Source organism: Megalops cyprinoides, chromosome 7, assembly GCF_013368585.1.
Source record: "Megalops cyprinoides isolate fMegCyp1 chromosome 7, fMegCyp1.pri, whole genome shotgun sequence".
NCBI lineage: Eukaryota > Metazoa > Chordata > Actinopteri > Elopiformes > Megalopidae > Megalops > Megalops cyprinoides.
This window is the reverse complement of record NC_050589.1, coordinates 10573819-10594093: the sequence shown is the minus strand read 5'-3', so window position 1 is coordinate 10594093 and position 20275 is coordinate 10573819. Positions and strand designations below refer to the sequence as shown.

At 45.5% G+C, this 20275-nt stretch overlaps 1 protein-coding gene across 2 annotated transcripts; it reads left to right on the top strand.

The window, feature by feature from the left end:
• Positions 1-189: 189 nt before the first annotated feature.
• On the top strand, positions 190-12198 carry impdh2 (IMP (inosine 5'-monophosphate) dehydrogenase 2). 2 transcript variants are annotated; one of them, XM_036532927.1, is made up of 15 exons: positions 190-637; positions 1456-1504; positions 1869-1970; positions 2104-2178; positions 2961-3167; positions 4429-4516; positions 5107-5306; positions 5427-5517; positions 5692-5787; positions 6198-6269; positions 9425-9568; positions 9959-10103; positions 10577-10720; positions 11040-11123; positions 11830-12198. In XM_036532927.1, the coding sequence occupies exons 1-15, from the start codon at positions 540-542 to the stop codon at positions 11849-11851; spliced, it is 1617 nt and encodes a 538-aa protein (XP_036388820.1). In that variant the 5' UTR covers positions 190-539; the 3' UTR covers positions 11852-12198. The 2 variants fall into 2 exon arrangements, with proteins under 2 accessions (XP_036388820.1, XP_036388821.1); XM_036532928.1 differs by lacking the exon at positions 6198-6269.
• The last annotated feature ends 8077 nt before the right edge of the window (positions 12199-20275 follow it).

Sequence of the window (20275 nt, the reverse complement as noted above, 5' to 3'; positions counted from 1 at the left end):
GGATCTCTAAGTCGGTCCTAATATAGTCAGAGCAGTGTGCCAGGGATATTCTTAAACTGAGCTAATACTCTCCGCAGCCCTCCTATTAAGTAGCAGGGGTTATAGCGCCCCCTGTGGCCAAACAACAGTGGGGTATCAGATTGAAGATGGGGATGAAACGGAAATGACGCATTGCACAGCTCAGTTCGTATTAGCGGAAAGAGGTGGTCTTTGCGAAACACGTGTCGAGTTGACAGGAATAATAGGGACAAGGACCGAGATCGGAGAGGGGACACACAACAAAATCGATACCGAGATACCTGGCTTCTCCAGCGCAAGAGAAAGTGGGACAGCTCGCCAGAGGAAGACGTTTCGCCTGGCTTTGCGGACAGGAACAGGGGAGAGAGGAACGATATAGGCGCGCTGCACGGTGACAGATCCACGTCGAGCCGCCGTCTGGTGGTGGTTGTCGGATCGCTGCCAAGGAGAAAGTTCTGGGTATCTCCTAGTGTTGTTGACCAGTTGTGAGATATTGCAAACAGTGACGGACGCACTGTGCCATGGCGGACTATCTTATCAGTGGGCAGACAGGCTACGTGCCTGACGATGGACTGACGGGACAGCAACTGTTCAACTGTGGAGATGGCCTCACTTACAAGTAAGTTACAGTCATGCCACCGTCGCCTGATTGGCTGTCAGATCAAAGGGTATGATCGCCAGGTGCTGACTTATATTTGCCAACACAAGCTGGCTAGTTATTTTTCATAACAAGGGGTGACTAGCCCACTGCAAAGTGCTCTGACTAAATCCGGCAAGCTGAAACCTCCTAAGGAATGTCTTGTTTGCTAGCTGGCTAACCGCAGGCGTTTGAAACTGGTTTAGTTTGCCTGAAGCTCTCCTCATGGAAGCGGGGAGAGAGGTAATGCGAAGCACTTGTCAAGCGCTGTAACTTTTCTCGAGCTCTGAACATGGAGAGCGCAGTTTCGGTTACGATGTCAGCCCCCCGAGACTCACTCGGCGCGATAAAAATAAAACACAAAGTCAGCCGGTGCCTTATTCTGCAAACTCTCCAGGCTCTCCTGGAATGCGCTCTCTGTCCGCGCAATGGTGCTGCCGCAGGCGCAAGCGCAGCTCACGCACGCCGAGCCACGCACACGCACGCCCACGCGCGTCACATGCCAGTGCGAACACGCGCAGCGCTCATACACAAGCCAAACATGCAGACATGCCAGGGTGAATGTGCTGAGCTCCCAGAGCATAGCATTTATTGATGTAATTTGGAGAAAAACCTGAGTGGGTGAACCCAATGTTGCTATTTTTGTGTGTTATATAGATATGCTCGTGGAATAATATGGACAGTGTGCGAGCCTGTATAATATGTGCACTGGCACTGGTGTGCGTGGGAAGTGTGTGATTTATTGTCTGGTTTACAGTGTTTGTGTGCGTGCTGATATCTTTCCCCCCTCTCTGCTGCAGTGACTTCCTCATCCTCCCTGGTTACATTGACTTTACGGCAGACCAGGTGGTGAGTGTGGACTCTCGTTCGGGGACGTGCTGTGGTGTCCTTCTCTGCTGTTAGGTCCTTTCCCATGCTCTCACCGCAGGAGGCCATGACCCCCTGATCCTTCTGCTCTAACCCTAACCGTAACCCTCAGAGCCATAACGTCAGGGCCAGAATATGACCTGCTCTGTGGAGTGCGGTCAGAGTAGCACTAGTATATTTGCAGTTTGTTTACAGGTTGTAAAATTAGTCTTATTCACGGTCATGTGTGAGGTTTAACATTCATAAAGATGAGGATTTGTTAAATAGCACAAGCATGATTGCATCATGAGTGGCAGAATCCCCTTGGGCTCCTGTAGACTTGTGCTCTGGTCTGGTCTCACTGCAGGACCTGACGTCAGCACTCACCAAGCAGATCACCATGAAGACCCCTCTGGTGTCGTCGCCCATGGATACCGTCACCGAGTCGGGGATGGCGATTGCCATGGCGGTGAGGAGGGTGTTGGGGGGGGGTTAGGGTTGGGACTTTAGGATGTGGGAGTGTGATACACACATGGTTCAGGCAGTTTGAATACACACACCTTAATAAGTTGATTATAATAAAATTTTGTCTTCTCTCTCAGCTCACAGGAGGTATTGGGTTCATCCATCACAATTGCACACCAGAGTTCCAGGCCAACGAAGTCCGCAAGGTCAAGGTAACCTCTCCCCTGCTCTATATGTTATAATCGCCTCTCCCCCTTACCTTCCTCACCTTACTCTCATTCCCCCTCTCTGTCTGACTAACCATACTGACTTCTCATTGTCATGGTTTTTCCTCTGTGCAGCTGCTCCCTCCTTCCTGTAGTGCTGGATGATGTTTTGTGTGTGATGTAGTGAACATCACAGCTAGTTTGCACGCTCTTTCTCACTCCCCCTCTCTCTCTCTCACACCCTCCGACTTTTCTCTTCTTTCGCACTTTCCCTCTCCTGCTGTCATGTTCTCTTCTCTTCTGTCTGTTCTGCTGCTCCTGTTCTCTCTGTTCCTCTCGCTCTCCCTCTCTTTCTGCCTCTCGCTCTCCCTCTCACTCTCCCTCTCACTCTCCCTCCCTCTCGCTCTCGCTCTCGCTCCCTCTCTCTCTCTCTCTCACTCTCTCACTCTTGCGCTCTCTCTCTCTCACTGTTGCTCGCTCGCTCTCTCTCTCTCTCTCTCTCTCTCTCTCTCTCTCTCTCTCTCTCTCTCTCCCTCTCTTACTCTCTCTCTCCCTCATCCTTTTCTCTTATCCTCCACCCTTTCTCTTATTCTCACTAAACTCTCCTGCTGTCTTTTTCCTCTCTCTCTCTCTCTCTCTCTCTCTCTCTCTCTCTCTCTCTCTCTCTCTCTCTCTCTCTCTCTCTCTCTCTCTGCCTCTGTGGCTTTGGTGTGGTTCCCTGTAGAAGAGCAGGATCTAATAGACACTCCCTCCCCCTCCCCATCCCCCCCCCCCCTTCCTCCGCACAGCGCTATGAGCAGGGCTTCATCACAGACCCTGTGGTCATGAGCCCCAGGGAGCGCGTGCGGGACGTCTTCCAGGCCAAGGCACGGCACGGCTTCTGCGGCATCCCCATCACCGACAGCGGCCACATGGGCGGCCGCCTGGTGGGCATCATCTCCTCCCGCGACATCGACTTCCTCAAGGAGGAGGAGCACGACCTGCCACTCAGCGAGGTGGGCCAATCGCGGGCCGCTGTCCCCTGCTCCCGCAGGCCCCGCCGTGTCATAGGGTGCAGGGGGCCCTCAGTTTAAGTTTCGCAACGCCTTATTTACGTGACAGATGTGCAGTATTGTGAAATCGGAATGGACAGAGACAAATCATTATTCAGATAAAGGCAGCCCAGGTTATGATGTGAAAAGGGCAGATGTGGTGATTGCCACTGAAATTAGCAATTTGAGTAAAAGTGTTCTTAGTATAAATAACAATGATAATGGTTAAGGATAAGAAAAAACTAATGTGTAAACTCAAGTGATTATCAGGTTGTGAGGATTCCTCGATATTTTCCTTTTGAGTCCTGAGAGTTACTTATTTATACCCTTCTTGGGAAATATCAGGTTTCCTGAATGGACTGGAAGAGTCCTGGAACTGGAACATTTCAGACTGGAACATTTCAGAAGAGTTGAATTTTTTAATGGTTTAATGGTGTAAATTGATTAGAAATTAATAAGTTCCGTAAATAATATATAGCACATATATATTCCACACAATACACGTTCATTTAAAATTTACTTAACAGTTCCAACTGTATATTTCAGCTAATGCTAACATAGGTTGTTCACCATTTTGCATTGTGGAAGCAAATCTTTCACATTGAGACTGCTTTAGGAGGATATGCTACACGTAGTGCAAAATAGTGTGGATGACCACTAAAGTTATTAGTGGTTTCCTGTGATGCAAGTAATCAGGAAAAGGGACTTAAATCTGGAAATCCCTATATCCCAGCTCCAAAGTCCCAGGTCCTTACTGTATTGCTCTTTAGCATTGACAAGCTGCAGCACAGGACTACCAGTTAAACTGCATGTCCTTTTTCCCCTTTCACGTTTTGCCATTTCTGCCTTAAATGAAACTGTCACATGCAGAAGTAATGTTTTTGCCCTAATAAAAAAAGTCTGATACACCCAGCCAAGGACGGTCGTGTGCATATTACGTTATTGCCATTTAGCAGACACTCTTATCCAGAGAGGTTAGTTTTTTTTTTTTTTTTTTTACAATGTTATCCATTTATACAGCTGAATATTTACTGTGGCAATAGTGGCTTAAGTACCTTGCCCAAGGGTACAGCCGCAGTGCCCCAGTGGGGAATCGAACCCACAACCTTTCAGTTACAAGTCCTGCTCCTTAAGCGCTATGCTACACTGCCAAATATCTGTCTTCTCCTTCTGTCGGTTTCTTTTTGGAAGGTATCCCGTTATCCTGAGCATCTCTCCCCCACAGGTGATGACTAAGCTGGAGGATCTGGTGGTGGCCCCCGCCGGGGTGACTTTGAAAGAGGCCAATGAGATCCTGCAACGCAGCAAAAAGGGTGAGGAGGGGGGATGTCTGAGGAGGGTTGTGGGAGGTAACATAAGAGCTCAGGAATCATTCCAAAAATCATTCCACTGGTTTCATTTCACAGCCCTTTTCCTATCTGCTGCTGGGTTTTCACTAAAAAAGATGCACTCTGGCTGGGAGAAGAGAGATTAACTCTATGATCAGACAGATCTATGATCTATGTGTGTGTATATGTACATAAAATGACAGGTACACCTGACCTACATATTATGTAAAATGTTGTTTTTGTCACTGTGTAATGTAGGTCACTGGCCTCCCTGCCACTGTAAAAGGCAGTACTCCTTTATCTGTCAGTGCTTTCAGTTTGGGGTAAAAGGGTGAAACTGTGGACAAAAGCTTGTACCTTGTCTGGCCAACCATTGAAACCTGGTCATGCAGCGCCTCTAATATTGTTGTTGACTCCTTATGTTTTTTTGTTTGTGTTGTACTTTGCCTCATTTGTAAGTCACTTTGGATGAAAGCGTCTGCCAAATAAGTAAATGTAAATGTAAAAGCATATGAAGCCCTCTGACCCACCTCAGTAAGCTCAGCCCTGACAGTGCCCCTTTGGCTCCGCCCCAGGGAAGCTGCCCATTGTGAACGAGGAGGGCTGCTTGGTGGCCATCATCGCCCGCACAGACCTGAAGAAGAACCGGGACTTCCCTCTCGCCTCCAAGGACTCCCGCAAGCAGCTGCTGTGCGGGGCGGCCATCGGGACGCACGCCGATGACCGCTACCGCCTCGACCTGCTGGTGCAGAGCGGTGTCGACGTCGTGGTCCTGGTATGTGCGTGTGTGTGCGCGCGCGCGCGCGTGTGTGTGTGTGTGTGTGTGTGTTGTGTGTGTGTGTGTGTGTGTATCGGTTGTTCTGGAAGCACTGTAACCCTCTTTCTCTTCCCACAGGACTCTTCTCAGGGGAACTCCATCTTCCAGATCAACATGATCAAGTACATCAAAGAGAAATACCCACAGCTACAGGTTATTGGAGGCAACGGTGAGAGTCCCCCACATACTGGCCTCAAATACCCCTCTCTCCTCATCCACGTACTGACCCCAGATACCCCTCTGTATCTTCAGCCATAACTTGTGCACCTTCTCCGGATTTCACTACTGCTACAATACTCTCAACACAATACTGTCTCTCCCTCTCTCTCTCTCCCTCTCTCAGTGGTCACAGCGGCTCAGGCAAAAAACCTCATAGATGCTGGAGTGGATGCGCTCCGTGTTGGAATGGGCAGCGGTTCCATCTGCATCACACAGGAAGGTGAGTTTGACCAATCACAGGCATTCCCCCACACACCTCACCCAATCACACGGAAGCAGGACTGGGTAGGATCCTTTACTCTATATTCAAGTCTAGTCAGTGGACTTCACTCTCATGATCCACCAATGTGGTCATACCTCCTTGAGGGCAGTCCAACAGGATGAATAGGCCAGTCGCTTAGATAAAAAAAATTATGGTCTGCCCACTTGCTCTGTGTGTTGACCAATGCAGAGGGTAAATCTTTTAAAACAAAATGCCTTTCTCTTTCCTTCGTTCTCTCCCTTTCTGTCTCTTGCACTGTCCTTCTTTTCTTTGTCTTCTCCTGCTTTCTTATCATATCCTGCTTTCTTATCCCTCTGTCGCTCCCTCTTTTCCTCCCTTCCTCTCTCGCTCTTTATCTGTCTCTCTAGCACCCCCTTCTGTTCCTCCTGATATAAAGCTCCACAGCCCCAAAACCCCATCCACTGTTACAGGATACTGCAGTAAGTCCTTCCCACCTGTACCTTGCGCAGTGCTCCCATTGGCTTCACCTCCACACTCTCTCCGCCCCTCCCCCTTACACAGCCTGCTGCATTGGTTGGATAACAGCTCTGCATTTTTGTAGAAGTAGATGCTGGCCTGGGGTTTTGAGGTTCTGGATGCTTGTCCTGTTTCCTACTAACCTGTCCATCACAGTATGTGACACTCTTCTAAGTCCCATCTTACACCCTCACTAGCGCACTACAGAAAGCGCCAGCCACGTTAAGGGGTGTGGTAAATGCCCTTATCAGCGCACTCAGATTTATCAACAAGTGTACATGCATGTGATGTGCATTACCTATAGGAGGACTGAAATTACAGCAGATATTGGGGCATTTATCATAAACTCCTCTAAAATCAGAGCTTCCTGTCAGCTATACAATAAAACCTTGACCTGTGTCCTGATCTATTTATTTATATTTGTGTGTGCAGTGCAAACAATGAAACTGCTGAATAATGGGGATTTTCTGCCAAGATGTGTATCACATAGGTCCACCACAAAGCTTCCACCAGGATAAATTGTCATCCGTTACAATGATAGCCAGGGGTTTTCCATCATTACAGTTTTTTCTGCCAACATTTCATATTACATTCATTTGAGCAAAGCATTGTTTCTTTAGTATCAAATAAAGCAGAAAGACAACATGATGCAGATATATTTTACAAACCCTTGGCAACTCTACCAGACTGGTATGATCTACTATGAATATTTCAGTTCGGCTATGGCCATATTTGAATTTTGCAATAAACAATAATTCGTCTACAATAAATTCAAAATTCTTCATTTATTATAGCTCTTTTATTTGCACATTAATTTTAAGCATCAATGTTTGAATGTTAACAAGACATTAAAAAGAAACAGTGATTTGCAAAGTCTGTGAAGTGACAACATGTTCAACAACATATGTATGTGCTGTTTCTCATCTGTTAATTCACCTTAACAAATGCTCCCTGCAGTGCAGTGTGTGTATGTGTTGAATCTCTCACAGGCCCTTTGACATAGAATCACACATCCTCTCTGTAACCTCTCAGCCCATGTTGCAGACTGTTTGTAGTAACGATAGTAACCGCAGCATTAGCTGTAGATGCCGTCTTTGATTTCAGACGCAGACCTTGAGGCATTCCTAGCAACGAGTGCTGTTCTGTGAGTGAACGGTTGCTGTGATGTAGTAAATAAAAGGGTAAAACTGAATGGAGGACCAACATGAAACCTGTTCAGTGGGTGGAGCAGTGCGGATAATGCTCTCTGTAAAGCACATGTTTAGGTGGTTTTGTCTTTTGTCTGTCAAAATGATAGATGATAGATAGATTAAACATTTTCAAAGTTCGCAAAATTTGGTTCTAGTTTGTTCAACAGTGACATAAATTTCAAATGTTATGTTATTATTATCATCATGTAAACCGGTGAAGTTTACTCAGCTTGTTGAAAATGTAAAGATTTATGAGTCTTTTAGAGTTTTTAAAAGGCAACAGGTTTTAAAACTGATGACTTGTTCTTCTAACCCTAGCCTCATTTGGCAGTCATTGTAGCCTGCTAGTGACCCCCCACACTGAGGTAGTGGGTTAGATTATTAGGGTTTATAGGAATCTCTCTGGAGGTCTGGAACTTTTTAAACTGGCAGTTAAGATTACTTTGCCTGAATCCTGTAGTCAAAACTACAGCGTGCTGTTGGATGGTTGAATTTCATCAGGAACAGAGGTGTTCATGGAAACTCTTCTGGGAGCGTCATGCTGAGTTTGTTAATGGAGGTGAATGTTTAACCGAGTTGGACTTCAGTCATCCTGAGAGAGCCTCCTGTTCATCTCTTCTCAGGAAGACTGACTACTGAACATTCAGTTCATTCAGAAGATAAAACTAAAAAGAATTTCTGATGTCAGCATTGGCATGTCTGATATTTTACTGAAGAATTTAATGAGAAATGCACTGCAGTCACTGCAGTGAGGGGAGATTTCTGCATGTATTAGGCTCAAAATGAGGGAAATTCACCATGCTGGAGAAACACCCTGCCACTAACATACCTGTCTGCTGCCATCACATGCCTTAATGTGTGATGCAGTAACATCCAGCCCACGGAATTAATTCACAGTACGTTTTTATGTCTGTCTTTGCCTTGTAAATGTAACTGGAATTAAATTAGCTTTTTAACTGTTAAAGTCTATAACAGAATTACAGGTGTCCACCTTGGGAGCTCTCAGGTAGCTCAGTGGTTAAGGCGTTTGCTTTGAATGCAAGCTGAGCTCTATGGCCAAAGTTAGATCCACGCTTTGTCATCAGCCCAGGATGACCAGGATCCCACAGCGGCCGCATTCCTTTTGGGGGGGAGGGGTGGGTAGGTCAGCCAGAGTTAGTCTGTCTCATAGCACACCAGCGACCTCTGCTGGCGTGTATAAAGCTGCACATGAAGTGTCTTCCTTCGAGTCATGTCTGTGCAGGCTTGGCACGGGCACGGGGACTGCACAGGGACTGCATTCTGAGAAGTGGCATCACATGTCACATGTATTTTCCTGTGGCCTCCTGGGTTGTTAGCGGGAGCTGTAGTGATGAGTGGCCTCTCTGATGCATTGGGCATTCCAAATTGGGACAATATGGGGAGATGTTTTGGGCGTTTCGAGAAAACATAGGTCTCACCTCAGTGGGCTGTCCGGACTTACCTGATGATCAAATTTTTTACCTCCTGTATGTAATTTTTCATCTGTAAACCTCAAGGTGGGGAAGAACCATCAAAACATTTGTCATTTAAAATAAATCATTTTAAGACATTTGCAAGAAATCCTGCTTTCTCCACAAAAGTGCAGCAAAATGGCACATTCAGCAGACACACCAGCAACATGCCCCTAGACAAGCACACTAACTATTTTAAAACAGGGTCTTTGACAGAGTGCGCTTTCTCTCAGTGTAACATCTTCATTGCACTCGGTGGATGTGGGCAGCTGGTTGTCGTGGGATGGGTTTGTTGCAGGTCCTCTAAAGGCATACTGCATGGAAAGAGCTGTTGCTGGGTATGTACTGCTTGGTGTGCTGCTCGGTTAGCTGTGTGGTGTGGTGTGAAGCCCGGGGTATCATGCCTCCCCTCTCTCTCTCTGTCTCTCTCTCTCTCTCTCCCTGTCTCCCTCTCAGTGCTGGCGTGTGGGCGTCCACAGGCCACAGCAGTGTACAAGGTGTCGGAGTACGCCCGGCGATTCGGCGTCCCGGTCATCGCCGACGGGGGCATCCAGACTGTCGGCCACGTCGCCAAGGCGCTGGCACTTGGAGCCTCCACAGGTACATACACACATACACAGGTACACGCTCTCCCACACACACACACACCCACACACACAGGTAAATACTTTCACCCGCACACAATCTCACACACATACAGTATGTGTACACAGTAACATACACACTCTCACACACACTCTCAAAGAAGAGTCTCACATGCACATGCACACATATACACACTCTCTTGCACACACACACGCACACTCTCATACGTGTGTGTGTGTGTAAATATAATATATATAACATATAATATGTAACGTGAAGAGAGATTTGGTGATGTGATTGCTTTGTGCTTCAGGGTGTGGCAGACTGCTGTTATGCTGCCAGCGTCTTTCCCTGGGTGTTTGTCAGGCCTGTTAAACCCTGTCCCTCTCTCCCTCTCTGTGTCAGTGATGATGGGCTCTCTCCTGGCTGCCACCTCTGAAGCACCAGGCGAGTACTTCTTCTCAGACGGGATCCGATTGAAGAAGTACCGAGGAATGGGCTCACTGGATGCCATGGACAAGAACCTGGGCTCCCAGACCCGCTACTTCAGGTACCGACCCGGTAACACATACAACTGCAGCTCTGTGTGCAGGGTTCAGTGGTGGCCTCTATGGCTTGCAAATGTGTTGTCTCCTTTTTTCCTTAATCATTCGCCAGTACTGGTCGTGCGGTGCATCTGAAACACTTATATTTATTCACATAAATGTATTAATTAATTAATGTTATTATTCATTTTAAAATGCCCAATGAATGGATAATTTGTACATTACAAGTAAGCATTGACTGCAACTGGCAGATACTCATGGCTCAAGGTTAAAGCCCCATTTGCACAGAACTGGAATGCCCCTAGATTACACTGGGATTGGGCTGTTACAAGCCTAACAGGCTCATTTCCTTGCTAGAGATGGCGTTTCATCCCTCTAATATGACATTTAAATCAGTCTGTTAGACATCTGCCAGTTGTACCTGTTTCTCTAATCCTGTCTCCTCCTGGCTCTTGTCCCGCCTCTGTCCCCGCCCCAGTGAGTGTGATAAAATCAAGGTGGCGCAGGGCGTGTCCGGAGCCGTGCAGGACAAAGGCTCCATTCACAAGTTTGTCCCTTACCTGCTGGCTGGAATTCAGCACTCCTGCCAGGACATCGGAGCCAAGAGCCTCACCCAGCTCAGGTACATACAACTACACCTGCACATGCATGAGCACGCAGGTATGTACACAGTAAACTCAGATGCGTTAAGTATACATACATCATACATACAGGTACAAAAAACATTCTGGTACGTGCAGTGTTATACGCAGCCAGCTGAAGGACGTACAGCTACACAGGAGCAGAAACACGCATGCACACACACACACACACACACACACACACACACAGCCCAGTTACACGCAGCAATACACCTGTACAGAGAGAAATATACACACTTCTATATCAGGTACATGCAGATATGGGTGAACATGTAGGTAATGGACTGAACTTCCCCACAGGGCCATGATGTACTCTGGAGATCTAAAGTTTGAGAAAAGGACAACATCAGCCCAGATAGAGGGAGGAGTACATGGCCTGCACAGGTAACATCCCCATCTCTCCGCCCCTCGCTTCACATTTCTTCCTTTTTACATCAACGGACAGGTAACGTTTTACATTTTCAGTTGTATTTCCTCAGCTGTGTACATGTGGGAGAGAGAGAGAGGAGTGTAAATTTTGAAAACATTGTGTAAAGTTCTGTAATTCCTGTGGTAAAACAGAGCACAGCGATAGGTTGAGTGTGATTATGGATACGTTTCTGAAATGTTCACACGGTGCAATTCTTATGAAATCACTAGAAAATTAATGATCACATGATAAATTTAAATTCTACCACACACACCATTTGGAAAAGTGTCACATAATTGCAAACGGCATGTTATGAAAGGCCATTGGGAAAAATACATAGTGATCCACATCCCCACCTTAGTGCTGCAAGGTTTGTTATATTGACATATTAATAGCATCCATACTCCTTGTAGTAGATGTGTGTGTGTGTGTGTGTGTGTGTGTGTGTGTGTATATACACACACACACACACACACACACACACACACATATATATATATATATATATATATACACACACATATAATATATTACATTATGTGTGTGTGTTTTTTGTTTTTTCTTAAAATAAAATTGTAAATGCTCTTGAAGCAGACAGGATGTTGCTCTTGGTCAGTTGATCACTGCATTTTTCACACATGTATTCCTGAATTGATTGTGTTTATTTGATTTGCCTTTCAGCTACGAGAAGCGCCTGTTCTGAGAATGGGGAAGGTGGACACTTTTACCCTGGCACCAACTGCAACGCTCTCCTCCATACACACTACGTCACCCTCCCCTTCCAAAACACACATGCACATACACACACACGTGCACAAACACACACATGCACACATACACACATACTACGTCACCCTCCTCCGCCAACACAAGTACATGCACACACTGTACGTCACCCTCCCCCGCCAACACACACACACAGAGACCACATCCGCCCAAGCCACATCTGATGTCCGTTACTCTCCCGTCAGGGAGAGCTCTCCCCTGAGGGCTAGTAATTGTGTCCTGTCTCTCTGTCTGTCTGTCTGCCTGTCTGTTTGGGGTGAGGGGGAAAGTTTATGTCTCTCTGTGTTTGTCATATTCCTTCCATGTTCAAACACAAGGATTTCCTTGAATGATAAAATAAATAAAAGGTCTGAACTATTTTTTTCCATTATGTTCCGCCTCCTTGCCTTCCTGAGCCAGAAAAGAATGCAGTAGAGGAGTCTCCCATTCATACAGCACAAACTCAGAGGCCCTCTCCCATACAGACTCACTGGCCTGCTGCCATATATAGATACACTGTGCTCACCCAATCCACGTTATGCACAGTGTGCAATAGCATTGATGCAGCGTGTGAGGCTGACACATCTTGGTGTGCTTTTGTATTCCTCTCGGTGAGCGTCTCACTTCCTCTTGTGCCCTTCTCAGTAAAATACCACAGTTTGGGAGACATTTCAGAAAAGAGGAAATTCTGAGACATGCCTTTCTGTAGGAGTTTCACACGGATATGGTGAAAGATGGTGCCCCTTGTAACTGGTATCATACAGTCAAGTGTCATTACATGGTAATTTCTGCAGACTGGATTGTTTCAGGTGCTGACAGCTTCAGGTTAACGTGTGACAAAACATTAGCCCAGGCTGAGGCCCTTGGACTTGGAAACCCTCACAGACACAAAGACACCACATACGCTCACATACCTGCTAAACCACTTCCATCAGTCAAATACTGGGAGGGGCTGGGATATGGCAGGCTGCTGTGATTTGCTGCTTGCTCTATAGCAAGTCGAACAGTAGCCAATTTCACTGGGATGTCTTTCACACCCAAACAACCGATCCATGATTGGTTTGTACACCCCAAATCCTAATCCATAATCAGTTCCTGTGGGAAGAATCTGTGTTATGGGTAGACACAGGGAAAAGGGAAAACACATGAAAAATATGAAGGAATAAGGCTGTTTTTCTGCAATTCTACTTTTGATGTTGAGTTGAAATATTGTCTATCACAGTAGTGTCCATTCTTCAAATGCTATGCATTAGCATGGACTGATCCTTTGGATGGTATGCAGCTATGTTCAAAATATTGAATTGCATTAAAGACTTTTACAATGGTACAAATCTTAAAGATGGGAAATGTAGGTTGAGAGCGAATATAACGTCAAGAATCTCATGTAGGTGTTTCGGCAGCCATAGCCCTGAACTGAACCTGTCAGCTCTTGCACCCTAATTTAACACTTGCATGTAGCTGTGAAAAATGCGAGTTACACAATCCACATGCATGCATCTGTGACGCTTAAAGGGTGTGAAGGAGTCTGCTGTACATTTGTATTCATTGAAACAATGAAGTGCATGCAAGTCAATTGAAGATGGTAGGCCACAGGAATGCTACAGGCTAGAAAAAGACAGGTCTGCAGCATGAAACCATTGAATGCTTTGCGTGATAAGCTGATTGGTATAAGTGCCAAGGAAATGGCAGAGTCTACAGCAGCAGAGGCTCAAAGAGTTAACTACTTGTGAACAGGACCAACTCCATGTTAACTAAGCCATAGGGGGCTCCCAACAGCTCAGTGATTAAGGTGCTCACTTTGAGTGCAGGCTGAGCTCTACAGGTTCGATCCTGGCCATGTCATCAGCTGACGAGGAGCAGGAGCCCACAGCAGCAGAACAAATCAGCTTCTGGGATAGGGGTGGGCATGTCAGCTGCTCATCTCACCACTCTCAGGCATCCTGTGACTCGTCAGGCACCGGAAGATTGTGCAGATGTTGTCAGTGGAGCCACGCCCATCCTCTGATTGGTGCTGAGCTCGCTGTGGGGCAGTGTGAACGTATCAGAGGGTCGCATTCGCTACTCCCGAGAACTTCTGAATGAGCCCAGTGGCTGTCACAGTGAGATTAACATGTCTAACTAACAACAACCACGTCCACAACAGGGCTGCATAAGGGGTAAAAGGATCAAAAAAATTAAGCCACAGAGCGTCATTCATACAGGACCAACCATGCTGGTCGTGTGACCACAGAGGCAATTCAAGGAAGGGAATGGGGGAAGTGGGAAGTGGGAAGTGATGGGCTGACATCTTTAGACGTGACTATAGCCACTGAGGTGCCTTCAGGAACTGGGCGTGGCACTCGCAGGAGAATGGCAGCAGTGGTCACCTTGTCTACAGTATGCCACAGCACTACAATACTGTGGAAGCCAAAGGGTGACCAGTATTTTTAGCTCTTTAGCCAGCAGGCCCCATGTGTGAATCCTTACGTACAGGTGATGGAGGGTGTAGCAGCATTACTACTTTAAGAACTGGAGGCCATAAACAATATTGCTTAATGCTGAGCAATGCAAAACAACAACTTTGGGTTGCAGCCCAACAATGTAACGAAACCCGCCAGATCCGCTAACTTAGAGGGCGGCCCTAGTTCTATAAAGGAGAACAAAACCATTAAAACTAAGGGGGTATCGAACAAAATCCGTTGTCACCTTCAGTATGGTTGTTCATTTCTCAAACCTCCTGTACATCTCTCTTCCAGTGCCCATATCAGATGTTTAAATGTGTTCCATTTTTTTGTGTTAAAGTAACCCCTGCTTTTTGTTAGCTGTTTAAAAATTTACTTCAGGTTTTTTTCCTATCATATTCAACTTCTATGATTTTGACACAGTTCACTCATTTTCAACCACAATAATAAGCATGCAATATAAAGTAAAACACCTCACGGTATCCAGACTGTTAACACATAAGGTCTGTACCCATGAGAACACTTAGCAAATATATGAATTTACCCATTTTGTTTTAAGGACAATGTTAGCTGATTTCCTTCGGAATAAAAACGCTGGAACCACTATAAAGTTTAAATGATGATAACACTTTCTGAGGTTTTCCTGGTTTTTGGCTCAAAGAGGAAGCGAAGAAGAGGAACAGCAATGTTTCACACTGCTGCAGCAAGATGTGCTGCTGATATGATTTAGTGGTTATAAATACTTTCCTTGCAAGATATTGCAACGCATTGATACGATTCTCTGCTCTGAACCACTCCTGGTATTCATTCAATCAGGCAGACTCATCTCGTGTTTGTCCAGGTGGGGTTCAGTTGATGAGATTTATTTCTTCAGTGGAAATGTAAAAAAAGGGAACAAAGACGGGGAGCAGAGCTGCTGTTACAGACAGAAGTAATCAAATGCAGAGCAGCTGTTGAGGGGAGAACATTTGTTGCTGATTGAAATCTGCCCAGCGATTAGTCTACAGGACTGGTTGAGCTAATGGCAGGGAAGGTGATGATTACCAGAGACAATGAACACATGGGGAGAGGTACTGAGTCAGAGGGGTGCCAGGGAAGGGGGTGTGGGGTCCCAAGAGATGGCTTCCAATGTCTCCAAAATCACCGGACTTTCCAAACCTCCGACAGCCCCTCCCAGACATAGACACACCTGCACTCATTCACCTGCGTGTTACAGACATGACCTGATCGCTCACTGGTTAAAAAAAAGAACACTCCAAGTGGAGACTGGGCTGTATTTTTCCATTAAATGAAAAACTGTAAATTCATTCATATAACCAACAGCAAATCTCCCCCACAATATTAAAATAAGTGTATATATAGCTTTTGATCATGCATAACTGTGAAAACTTGAACATGTCAAGGAAAGGTGTAAGGAAAGTGAGAGAGGAGGCGAGTGTGTGTGTGTGTGTGTTTGTTGTTGGGGGGGTTTGGGTGCTTGTTGCTGTGAAGAATAGAAAGTGAAAATGATTCTGATGGCAAAGAGGAAGTCAGGACTCATAAATAGACGGAGACGCTTGCACACACACAGACGGACAGAGAGGATCGAGAGGGAAGGAGGCAGAGATGGCTGCAGGTGGGGGAACGACTTCAGAAGGTACAGCAAAAATTATTTCAGGGGCAGGCAGAGTTCGGATACCGTCCACTCTCTCCCTCCTCCTTCACCTCCCTCGCTCTTCTGCTCTCTCTTCTTTCTGCCTCTTTTATTCTTTCACTTTTCCTCGTTAGACTGCCTTCCTCTTCTGTCCCTCTATCCTCACATGACCCCAGTGTCTGTCTGCCTTTACGCCTTCTTCACACACGCTCACTGCAGTCCTGGCTTTTCGGCTTCTTTTAACCCCAACATGAGCCTCTCTTGCTCTCTCCACTTGCTTTTTGGCGTAAAAGATTTCCTTTCACTTCTAGATCCCTATGTGCTTGTTACCAAGGGTCAGGACTGCTGATGTGAGCAAAGGCCTTGTGCTGTCTGAGCGTGTGGCACTGTGAGTTCATGAACTTCTTACAGCTCTGTATAGTTTTGTCTTCATCCTGCCTCTTCTTCCCTCCATCTCTCTCTTTCTCCTCTTTTCTTTTTCTTCTGCCCCTTTTGCTCTGTGTGTGCTCCTATCCTCTTCACTCGGTCGGTAGAACTGGTTTTTCAGGACTTCCAAATGAAGATAAAGCTAGATAAGTATGATATGTAAACACAAACACATACTTTCCAAATGTATCATGGGCAAATGGCAGACACATGTTCATTTCTACCTGAATGTAAAACCACTCTCTGTAGTTAGTAGCTGTTTCCACGAGCAAGCTAAAGTCACCTCGTACAGGTTGATTTAGTAAAGAATTGAGGTTAAAATAGCTCATTAGAAAGGACAGCATTTCAGAAATGACTGAATTGAGCATTATGCTTTGCTGCCTGCAGCAGGGCCCGAGCTGAGGGCAGGATCAGGACCCCTGAAGTGGACTTGTGACTGCGGTGATGTCAGCGTGAGGGGCGGTAACGGAACCCATAATGCAGCTGTGATTGACAGTAGCAGCTGGATGTGGATTCCGTCCCCCCCCTTTCTGCAGGTGCTACTGTGCCGCAGAGGACAAGAGATGAAAACTGGGAGAATAACCAAAAGGGAAGGAGCAGTGAGCGTGTTTGGTGTGTAGATAGTGTGTGTGTGTGTGTGTGTGAGAGAGAGAGAGAGCGAGAGAATGAGCAGGAGTGTGTGTTCTTCTGCACTGAATATGTGAATAGGCCCGCCAAACAGAAAGTGAAGGTATTAAAGGCAGGGAGCGGAGAGCACGCAAGTCTTGACCTGAAAAACCAGCGCGTGAGGGTGATACCGATCAATGAACTGTAATTGAGGACGTAGTACACAGCCTGCTACCTAAAACCACAGTCATCTACAAACATGAAGGAAGCAGTCGTATATGCCTCTAGAATCCGTAAGCAGCAGCAGTAAAAACTCATCTGCTTGGCCTGAGTGTCTCCCCACACATGCCAGCACCACTCTGGTCGTCATTCGGTGGCCCTTCTGGTCCGCTAGGCTCTCCCAGCACCCCTGCATTCCCACAGGCCTACATCGCTCCTTGCTCCCCTCCTGCTGGGTGTCTATCTCTGCTCCTCACATCTGTGCCCCACGGCGGGGACCCCTCAACTCTGGACCCTCAATAGTGGAGTGAGGTTAGAGAAAGGATTCATGTAGGATCACTTCTCTTCCTGTATGTGTGTGTGTGTGTGCGTGTGTGAGAGAGAGAGAGACAGAGGGGTTCACGGAGGCATGGTGATGCTCTGGAATGACACGTTTTCTCCCGGTTCGCCAGACAGAAAAAAACGCCATCGGGAAAATCGTGTCAGCCCAGAGTGACAGCCAAGTCCACCAACTGCAAACCCCAGGACCCACCTCCCAAGCCTGTCTCCTGAAGATAAAAGACACAAATACTTATCCTACATGGAGTGTCTGCATAAATTAATCTACTGTGTGCATGTATGATTGTTAAATAAAAAAAAACAACCATGCATCAGACAAGTTTTCTTCCCTTATCCCTCGATTCAGCACGTTGAGTTTTCACTGCACTTTTTCCAAAGGGCTTTGAAGTCAAACCGAAAGTAATTATATTCCACCTGTTCCCTTTTGATCATTTCTAACTCCTCCTACCTTTCTGTGTGCAGGTTGATTACTTTATGGACAACAGCCACGGAAAGCTGCGGTTGTACATTTTTGTGCCCAGAATACACAGACATAGTATCCTGCTACAAATGTGAGACCCAGAATACCTAAATATACTTATGGCAAAGCCTATATTTTCAGCATTGTTTGTTCTCTTGTCACTCAAAGTGATTGCATATGATTGTGTAACCATACTTCACAAAGTCTTCTCATAAATAAAGACCAAGAGAACTTTCCAAAAACATGAATTCAGATTTGTATGTTGTATTTGTAACTCTTCCTGTCCACGGCCATTTTGCACAACTGTCCATGTACATACAAAATTTTTAAATTATATTATATTATTATATATATATATAGATATTTGGAAAGGTTATCACAGCACAGGAAAACATCAATGGACAAAACCACCAAAAACCTCAGTTACACTGTATATAGTGTTTCTTTTCATTTGTTATAGAATTTTGGCATGTAGCATGCTGTGACCCACAGGAAATACAGCTGAACAGATTCAACTCAAACCCTTTTTTCCCTCTTGATTTACTCTCCTCCTCAGCAGTCTGTTCAATATTGCTCAAATTACATACATATACACGAAACAGTGAATATACAGATTGCATACAGAAGGACGATTTCAAGGATTAGGGCTTCTGACCAAAACAACCAACCCCAAACTGCCAACTACATACATAAATTTCATTAGATTTTAATGGGTCTGCATTTCAGTTCAATGTTAATATTCATATTTAACAAACAAAAGTGAACAAAATATCGTTCCAATCAATCAGTAAATCAGTCAGTGATGAGAAGGAGAATTACAAAAATTATGACGAGACTTGACTTTCAGTACCGTAATTGAGAAATGTAGAATCAGGAACCAAAATTAAATCTGGCAATCCCGTTCCCAACAATGCCTGTATTGTTTCCTTCCCATCTACTGCCAGCACTTCTGCTACCCCTCACCCCCACCCCCACCCAAAATCTACACCCATGGTTCCTCTGAAGAATGCAGAGATAAAGAGATAAAATCCGATCACGCTTGAAACAAAATGGAATAAGCCAATCACCTTATCCCCAAAATAATCCAGAGTTCAGTACTTCCCATTATGACTGACATTTCAACTGTTCTTAATTGTTTACTCTACCGTATACATGTATACATGACCGTCCCAATTGCCTGCTCCTGGTTTGTTTTGCCACTAGGCTGGTTAGGCCAAACATACAACAGGTGGTAAAGACAGGGGAAAACACATCAATCTGCAATGTGGTCCTTCCGAAACTTACACTTATATTGCTAATAGTGGCTTTGGGTGAGCAAATACTGTATCTACTCACTACTGTTCTTAACGGACTCAGATTGCGCTTTGCGTATTACAAATACATATTCCCCCCTTAAGCATACACCCCATTACACAATCATGATTGTAATGTGTGACTCAGTGGTGAAATGAGGTAAATTAAGGACATTTTAACTGGTCTTTACTTGGCAAGCTATGTGTTAATGCACACATAAACAATATTGTATGTCTGTGGCCTTTTTCCAAAAATAATGTGTTGTTCAAAGATGGGTATATTAGTTGTTTAGTTCTAGCTTTAAATCACACCTTTCAGGCAGAATAAGGTTGCTAGGGAAATTGGATATTTCAGCCAGTACGTTCCAGCTGTGCTGTGAAGCCTGGCCACTTTCTCATTCGTTGCAGGTCAAGACACCACTGAAGAGTACATATCAATCCAGCCGAGAGGCCACTAGCACCTTACTTTAAAACGGTGCTTCAATGCAAAAGGCTGAAGCTAGGTGCATGCATATACTGTATCTCAGATGACCTAGAAAGCATCACATGAATGAAGAAGAAAACAGATATCAGTTGGCAACATGGTTAGATACATCATAGATATACATTCCTGTTCCAGGCATTACCAACATTACCTACAGATGTGAAGAAGCCATTTCATGTAATGTTTGCTAGGCATTTTACAAAATGTTTACTAAGTTGTTTTGGGACAAAGAAATGAACAAACACTGATGTAACCAGTGAAGGAAATCCTGTTGTGCCTTTCATTGTTCCAGCCATCCCGAAGAGCCACAAGAAACAAGGCATATGCAAATGACTCTTCATTTTACACTTGTGCCTGTCTTCTCTCACTGCTCAGCTTATGAGTGTGAATGGGGTAGAGGTCTGCAGCGAGGACTGGCAGGTCAGTGCTTGGTTCTCAGCTACAGAAAGAAAGCTGTTTTTC